This window comes from Carettochelys insculpta, chromosome 1, assembly GCF_033958435.1.
Source record: "Carettochelys insculpta isolate YL-2023 chromosome 1, ASM3395843v1, whole genome shotgun sequence".
Taxonomy (NCBI): Eukaryota; Metazoa; Chordata; order Testudines; family Carettochelyidae; genus Carettochelys; species Carettochelys insculpta.
Genome location: NC_134137.1, coordinates 250,383,584 through 250,391,916, shown reverse-complemented (window position 1 = coordinate 250,391,916; position 8,333 = coordinate 250,383,584). Strand labels below are relative to the sequence as shown.

General features: G+C 42.9%; 1 protein-coding gene across 3 annotated transcripts in view; it reads right to left on the bottom strand.

Moving 5' to 3' along the window:
• Positions 1-284: 284 nt before the first annotated feature.
• ITPR2 (inositol 1,4,5-trisphosphate receptor type 2) overlaps positions 285-8,333 on the bottom strand; it is a 340,554-nt gene continuing 332,505 nt past the window's right edge. For all 3 annotated transcript variants that reach the window (XM_075004401.1, XM_075004407.1, XM_075004412.1), the window contains 2 exons: positions 5,619-5,780; positions 285-5,078 (listed from right to left, as the gene is read on the bottom strand). In XM_075004401.1, the coding sequence (XP_074860502.1) occupies positions 4,992-5,078; positions 5,619-5,780 (249 nt within the window). In that variant the 3' untranslated portion in view covers positions 285-4,991. The remainder of the gene's footprint in view (positions 5,079-5,618; positions 5,781-8,333) is intronic.

Sequence of the window (8,333 nt, the reverse complement as noted above, 5' to 3'; positions counted from 1 at the left end):
TTAGGTCATTTAAAAAAATCCTAGTAGGCACCTGTCAGGATCTTTGGGCTAGATTTTCAAATGCAGTCTAATTCCCATTGAACGTTTAACATCTTTGAAACTTTACACACTTAATTATTTGTCCCTTTGAGTCAAATGGGAAGACTCATGTACTTAAGTAGGCATTTAATTGCTTTACTGGGTTTGGCCCTTATCCCTGAGGAATTTGGGTGAAGCCACCCCAATATCTGACTTGCAAGATAGGTATTTTTACCTACAGCGCTTTTATTGCATGAGTGACTACACCATTACAATACAAACTCACCACACCAACTCTTCTTAGAAGATTTTAATTCTGCAACGCACATTTGCACACTGCTCTGAAATGGAATATACAGAAGCAAACATGTATAAAATGACAACTTTTATTAAAAAAGTTAATCAGGAGCAATGGACATACTTGCGTAGATTTTAATTGTCACATAGTTTAGTTAGTCCCCTAAGGCATTGAAAGTTCATAATGTTTATAGTTGCAATCATTTTGTATAAATATGTAGGTGTTATTGGTACTTGCATAGGAATAGGACATCTTGGCTTCATTAAACAAAGATATACATACAAATGTTTATAAAAGTGATTTTCCACCTCCACACTCCCATTATCTTCCATGAATTTATCAACGGGAATTTTTTTACAAACACTTACGGGCCAGGAAACCGGTCCTGCCCCCTGGTGAAGTTAGAGACTACTTGCCTGCATAGGGATCACTCATGTGAGCAGGCCTGCAGTGACCTCCCAGAAGAATTAGCAAGCATGTTAAACACAGGTGAAAGATATTTACAATCTGTGCAAGTAGCATTGTATTGATTAAGGAGGTCTGTCTCAGAAGCAATAAACATCAGAAAGGCACTGTGGCAAGCATTACCTGGTGTCTATTACAGCTTTTTGCTTTTTGCAGTTTTAGATCTCTAAACAGCAGTGCTGTAATCGATGCAACACATCTAGAGAAGTGGTTGTTCCCTTCTATTTGGCACTGGTGATGCTGCATCTGGAATATTGTGTCCAGTTTTGGGCCCCCCAGTATAAAAAGGATGTGGATGTGCTGGAGCAGGTTCAGCAGAGGGTAACAAAAATGATTAAGGGGCTGGGGCACATGACCTATGAAGAGAGGCTGAGGGATTTGGGCCTTTTTAGCTTATAGAAGAGAAGACTGAGGGGTGATTTTTTTAATAGCAGCCTTCAACTTCCTGAAGGGGAGCTCTAAAGAGGCTGGAGAGAAACCTGTTCTCAGTGGTAAAAGACGGCAGAACAAAGAGCAATGGTCTGAAGTTGAAGAGGGAGAGGTGTAGGTTAGATATTAGGAAAAACTACTTCACCAGGCGGGTGGTGGAGCATTGGAATGCGTTGCCTAGAGAGGTGGTGGATTCTCCATCCCTGGAGGTTTTTAAGTCCCGGCTTAACAAGGGCTTGGCTGGGATGACTTAGTTGGGGTTGATCCTGCTTGAAGCAGGGGGCTGGACTTGATGACCTCCTGAGGTCCCTTCCAGCCCTATGATTCTATGAGTTCTTGTGAGGAAGGGGAATGTTAGTGGGGATTGAGGGAAGACAGAATGCTTGCAGGTTGGAACTGTAATCAGGAATTTAGTGGACAAATACGTCTGTTCTCATTTTCCAGCTTATACCAAATAAAAAAAAACGGTTTTTGCAATCATTTAGATGGTTTTCTAACTGTAAACGTGTGCCAGCTACTTCCAGTGTTATCCCACTCCTTCCCCCAGAAATAACAATCATAAATGTTTTTGAGTTCCAATAAATGCTACTTTATATTGCTGCTGAAGATAAGAGGGGATTGATATTCAAACACAGTTGATTATATGGCCCATCAAATCTAAAGGGAATTAAAAATGGTGTGGCTGGGTTCTCTAACGTACGCTAGTCTTACATCATAGCTCACTGACCTCGCTACACCGGGAAAAGCGGGAAGAGGAATATGTGGCATTCTCTAAAGCTTGGTTTCAGCTACTGATGTAGCTGCATCAGTAAGGCCGAAGTGAGACCCTAAAGGCTAGAACTGCACTAGAGAGCTTTCAGTGGCCCACCTGTTCCGATGCCGCTGCCTTGCTGCAAGATTTCGATGTGGCTGCTCTGAGCCAATGGAGGAGAAATCTCCTGCTGGTGTAATTAAACCACCTTCAACAAGCAGCAGCAGAAGCTACGTCGGTGGAAAAATGTCTCCTGCTGACATAGCACTGCCTGCCGGCAAGTCCGTCAGTGAAGCTCCTGTGCGTCGGGAGTGGGAATGTATGGTTTCTTCCACACAGCTGTACATTTTACCAACATGTCTGCACTTAAAATGCTACAGCAGTGCCACTGCACTGCATCAGTATAGCTCTTAACTATAGTGGAAGAGGTTCTCCTGTCAGCACAGGTACTCTGCCTCCCTGAGAGGTGGTAGCCAGGTCAATGGAAGAATTCTTCCTTTGACCAAGTGCTGTCTACACGGGACTTCAGAAGGCTTGACAAGGGTGTCGAACTTTCACACTCCTGACCGCTGTAGATAAACTGACCTAAATGTCTAGTATAGACCAGGTCTCAGTACAAATGCAATCGAGTGGTGCAAAACGCAATTGACCCATGTGCAGCTTATCTTGGTTTCAGTCAGGTCATGGTTTACATTGGTCCACTCCATCAGCAATAGGTGTTCCCACCATTATAGTTACATGGGAGGCCAGAAGCCCCAGGGTAGGTCTCTAGCATGTTGCTCATATAAGATAACAGTTCATCAGTTCTAATTAGTGAAATCCAAACCATATTATTCCATGTTTACTAATTCTTCAAAGGGGAAAAAGGGCTTTGCTCATGGAGCTTCTGTTGAACTCTCCTCAGGGAAGACGTTTGTGGCCTTATGGACAGATGATGAGGTATAAACTCCTAGCTAGAGGGCCTGAGGATCCCTGGAGGAAGTAAACTTCACCCCTGTAGATCCTGCTCATTCATGTTCAGTGGTACTCAATGGTACACATTGTGTGTAACACACGTGGGTGCCACTGCTCATATTGAGATGTGCATTTCTGATAGGGAAATACACAACTTGATCCTAGAAGTGTTGTGTCTCTTCGAATTAAGCCCATGTAAGGACCCTCTAAGTGGCGAAGCGTTGAAGACACTTATAAAGTTCCCTTTTTATAAGTGAGGTCAGAAAATTTCCCTTGATCCCATGTGAAAGATAGGACTTCCAGAAACAGCCATAAAAGGGTGTGTATGTTGTGGGTGGGGGTATGTTTAATTAGAGGAGAGAAAAGTCCTATTTTTTTTCCAGTCTTTCCAGTTCTCACCTGATTTGCTTTTATAACATCAGTAACATCACCCATTTTTCTATGACTATTGGAGCTACTTGAAAACTGATCAAATTTTTTGATCAAAAAGTGATTTTCTAATTAAATGAATCTTCTGGAAAAAATATTTCTGCTTTTAAAAAGTGGGATTTGTTGGGGGAAAAGTCCGCTGTTTTGGATTTTCTGCGACTAGAAAATTTTAATTCTTTTAACATTTGCCTAATTTTCCTTATTTCCCCTCTGAAATTTTTCAGGGGAGGGGAGGTGGGGAATGATTTTTCAAGTAGCTCCAACAAATGCCTCTTTAAATCTCTTACTGATACCTGCTAAGTACGCTGCTTTTAAAAACCAAAAGGGGGCTTTTCAAAGGCAGTTTGATACTAACTCTGATTCTGCAAAGGAGTTTAGGTTCCCAGTTCCCATTTGTACCTTGAAAACCGCCCCTTAAAGTTAATAGTCTCACAGAGTTGAACTTACCCTGTGACTTTCTCTTCAGAATAACATGGCTGAAAAGTGCATGCTTCTGGCAGGACACTACAGTCCTGACTAGCGGTGCCAACAAGATATTTCCCACTGATGCCAATGGGAGTTGCGTGCATCAAGGGCAAGCAGGATTGGATCTTTATCCCAGGCAACAGTATGACTGAAAATAGGAATGAGTCGAGACAGCAAGATATGGCCCTAATTTATTTATGACAAATAGGGCTTACCCTGTGTTTATGGAAGGTAATGACACCATCAGAGTTCGTTTTAGGAAGTCTTTTTTTTTTTTTGGTAAAAGACACCTCAATAAAGATTTTAAAATACATTTGTTCTCAATCCTTTTTTAGAGCTTGGATTTAAAACACGATTTAACATTATAATATGTGAAATCTCTACTCACAGCTACATTAATAGAGAACATCTGACTTCAGGAGAAAAAATCACTTCCAGTTATGTTGTCAGTGTTCTTCTGTAAATTAATTCCAAGTTCCCACAGCTGTAAATCCATTGTGCTCCATGTCATAAATAAGAAATTGCATGATGACAGTTAAAATTCAAAAGCGCTAATGTTTCTCTTTGCCACTTTTTTTAGGCTGAGTGTAGGATTTCTGTTTTTTGTTGTTTTGCCTCTAACAGAATTTAACTTGCAGGGATGTTATAACTGCTCCTGTGGATGGGTTTATGATAATATTTTAAAAATGCAAGCAAATACAACACATTTTGCTATTTGGTAAATTAAACAAGAAATAACATCTATTGAGTCTGAAGAAGGTGGTTGCATTTTTGGTGTTAAACTATCCTCCTTGGAAAAACCTTGGTTATTCCACTACTTTGAGAAGAAATCTTCAATTAGTTTTTAAGAATATGGCCAGATACTGCCAGTACCTGCATTGTACACAGTCCCCATTGAAGTCAGCTGAGTTGCAGAGAGTGTAAACCCAGTCGAGTTTAGTTTGCAGAATGCATACAGAAGAACTCTCTTTGTATTTCTTGAATTCTAGGTTGTGGTCCCTTTCAACCATGAAAAACAGTTACAAATTGTTCCCAGAGCTAAACCACTTAACATCTTGGCACTTGGTTGTTTTTAACTTTGTAACAATAGGCATTGTTCCCTCCTCTGGATCTCAAGCTTTCTATTCTGTAATCGAGCAGGAATACTGATGAAAGGCTAGTCACGGGCTGCGCCCCATGGTATCAGTGTGGTGGCATGTGATGATTCACATGGGGTGTGTTTGATCCAAGAAAGCCCAGTCGCTGCTTATTTTTTCTTTGTTCTGTCATCTAAGGTAGAAAGGGAGATAAGGATGAGAGGTTTTTGACTACTATTTAGCAGCAGCCCAGGCAATGACAGTGCAACAGCATTAGAAAGGCATTTTTGCAAAGTGCATATGAGCAGAATAAATGCAATTTTTTCATCATTAAAAAAACAAGTACAAGATTCCTTTGAAGTATGAGATTGTCTCATGCAAAGAATGGACTTGTGTGTCCGCGGCTGGAGTGGAGGAACAGGTATAGGCTGTATTGTATGCATCTCAGAAATGCCTGCCTTGCTGGGATGACAGCCACTGTGGGCTCCAGAACAAGGTGTGGAGAGGGGCTGGTTCTGCACCCATGGAAGGGGTGTGGCCTTTGGCAGAAGGAGGGGACCATGGCACGCCCCATTCTCCCAGTCCTCAGAGCCAGGTGGAACAGCATTCTAGCAGCAACTTAAAGGGGTCTGGGGCTCCAGCCCCTTAGTTTAAGAAACACTACTGTAGAGCTCTAGGGCAGTGGCCAGGAGCTCTGTGCCCCTGTCCCCACTTGTAGCCCTCTCGCGCTTACCTGTTCCTTGAGTTCAGCAAGCTGACTGGACAGCTGTTTTACAAGACTCATGGTTGACTCCAACTTCTCTTGCAGGTTTCTAATTTCATTTTGCTCACTGTCCCCTTCGCTGCTCACCAGGGACATGGCTCGCATTCGAGGAAACCAGTCCAAATTCTTCTCCTACCAGTGAATAAGTATAAAAAGATATGTCAGTCGAGGTTTATCTAATTTTATTAGCCTGGAGTTCTCAACGGAGAACCATGTGGGTTTCTCCTGCATCACACCCACAGCAAGAGAGACTAAGGGACATTAAAACAGGAAACGACAATACTCAAATGTTTTCTGTCCACAACGAAAACTTCTAGGCCAAAATCTTAGTCTCCCTGAGGTCAGTGACTAAACTCCCATTGACTTTAGTGAGGCCAGATTTGTGACCTCGGGACAGAAACAGAGGTTGCCTTACTACCCTTGGAATCCCACCTTTCTGTATACCTCACACCATTTGTAGCTATATACCAGAGGTCCCCAGACTTGAATGGGGTGTGGAGGAATTCTAGGGGAGGGTGCACAGCAGGGCTAGGGCCAGCTGTCAGGAGTGGCGGGAGGAAAGCACAGGCTTCCAGCTCTGCTCTGCCTCCAGACTAGTTCCTTTTCCAGCACTGTTCAGCCCCAAATCCTGCTCTGCCTCCAGGCCAGCTCTAAACCACCTGCAGCTCCACTCTGCTCCCTGCTTCACCTCCACTCAGCCTCTGCCTTCATTCCCTCTCTACCACCAGCTCATCAGCTTTGACCCCAGCCACTGCTCTGCTCCATTACGCTCTGTCCTCAGACGCAGCCCAGTCCCCAATGCTGGGGAAGCCTTGACCGTGTAGAAACGGTGGTGGGAGTTTAGGGGGCAGCACAGACAGATTCCGTTACTGACAAGTGGGGGGTGACTGACATAGACACTGTTTAAAGCCATGCCGTGAATAGCTTATGCAAGCTGGGGTGCAGTAGTATAAAGGGTATTTTTCAGCATGAATTTGGACTGGCTGAACCGTTCTTGAGCATGTGTGTGGGATATAATGGATATAGGGGGTGCAGAGAAGGAATATAGCCCTGCTAGGGAATGGAAGAGGTGCCCAGGGAATCCTCTAGTTCCAGGATGGTATGAGCATCTAGTGTTCCTTAAAGCATGAGACAGGGGAAATGGTTCCCGTGTCTGGTAGAGTGTTGCAACACAGAGGCTCTAACTTCCACATGCAAATAGGTTATATCCAGATTGTATCTTTGACAGCAGGAAATTGTACTGGCATACATATGGCACCTCTTGGTTTTCTTTAGGTGTACCAAGCTGTGCTCTGGAGCAGTGTTTCTTAAACAGCAGAGCCACCACACTGGCGTAGCACATGCACCACATGTTGTTGCTAGTTATTACGCTGCCGTAGAGAGGGGACGCTAGCGCAATGTTAATGAACCCTGCTGTGTCGCTAGATTACTACCATTCTCACGAGATGTAGAAATAAAATTTCAGTGTTTTCCATTACTGTTATCACTGTAAAATGGTTATTTATTGTAAAACTATGAATTATTTTTTCCAACACTCGCAGCACACCTGCAAGTTATTCACAGAACACCAGTGGTCTGTGGAACATAGTTTAAGAAACACTTCTCTAGAGCATCTTCCTTCCAGGCTCCCACATATCCTGCAGTGACTTGGAGACTCCCCATGCAGTTAGACATACTTCCCTAGCCAGACAAGTGGGGTGCTTGCACTGGGACCCAAACGAACCCAAGATACTCTGGAGTCAAGAGCTGTGCTGCTTATATTGTTAGGTTTTGCTCTTTGAAGAATATGCAGGTGAAGGGGAACGTAGGAATGGACACTGCTAGTCTACTTGTATTTTGGTGGCATCAAAAAAACTCTAAAAGTAAACTTGAAATCCTGAAAGTTTTTTCTGTACTTAATCTGAGGGCTCTAATACATTTTCATTCAGTTGTTTCTGGTCCTGTCACACCAGAATTACACAATGTGAAGGGAGTACAAATGTCCTGCTTCATGGCATTTTGCAGCATGGAGCTGCCAACCTCATACGCTTGTGAAATGCGGCCTTCTCTAGTTCTGTGCTTTGTAAACACAGGAATCTCATGATGATTTATCATGCACATGCAAAATCCACTTTTCTGTGAGTAATCATTCATTCATATTCAAATCCCATTTCACCAGCTCCGCTGGTGAGTGTTAATTGAGCACACAGATCTTTTTTCAGTTCTGGTGCGTATACTTACGATTACAACAGTAACAGTAATTTTCCCTGAATCTTCTGGTATACTAAGAACTTAACCATACACTGAACTTGAAAGGACATGTGTAGTCTTGGACTTAAAGTTGAAACTATGTGTAAGTACATTGCTGGACTGGTGCCTATTTTTGTCAACATATCTGTCCAGGAACTTGTCTGATAGAATATTGGCAGAACACAAATTCGAAAGTGATGCAGGGAACATCACTGAAGCTACATCTATTTGGGTTGGAATATTCCTGGAAAATTGTTGTATGTCTGTGTGTTAGTGATTCTTGCTTGAAGAATTGGAGATTAGAAAACACAGTGCTGCAGTACTGTAGAAGGCAGCAAATAGAGGTGGTGTCAACTCCCTTTTGCCAATTTGAACATCAAGGTGAATCTTGACCATGGCTGGCAGGAGATGAGCGTTATTTCAGACTTTCTGCTCTTGTGCTGCTGAGTATTGATG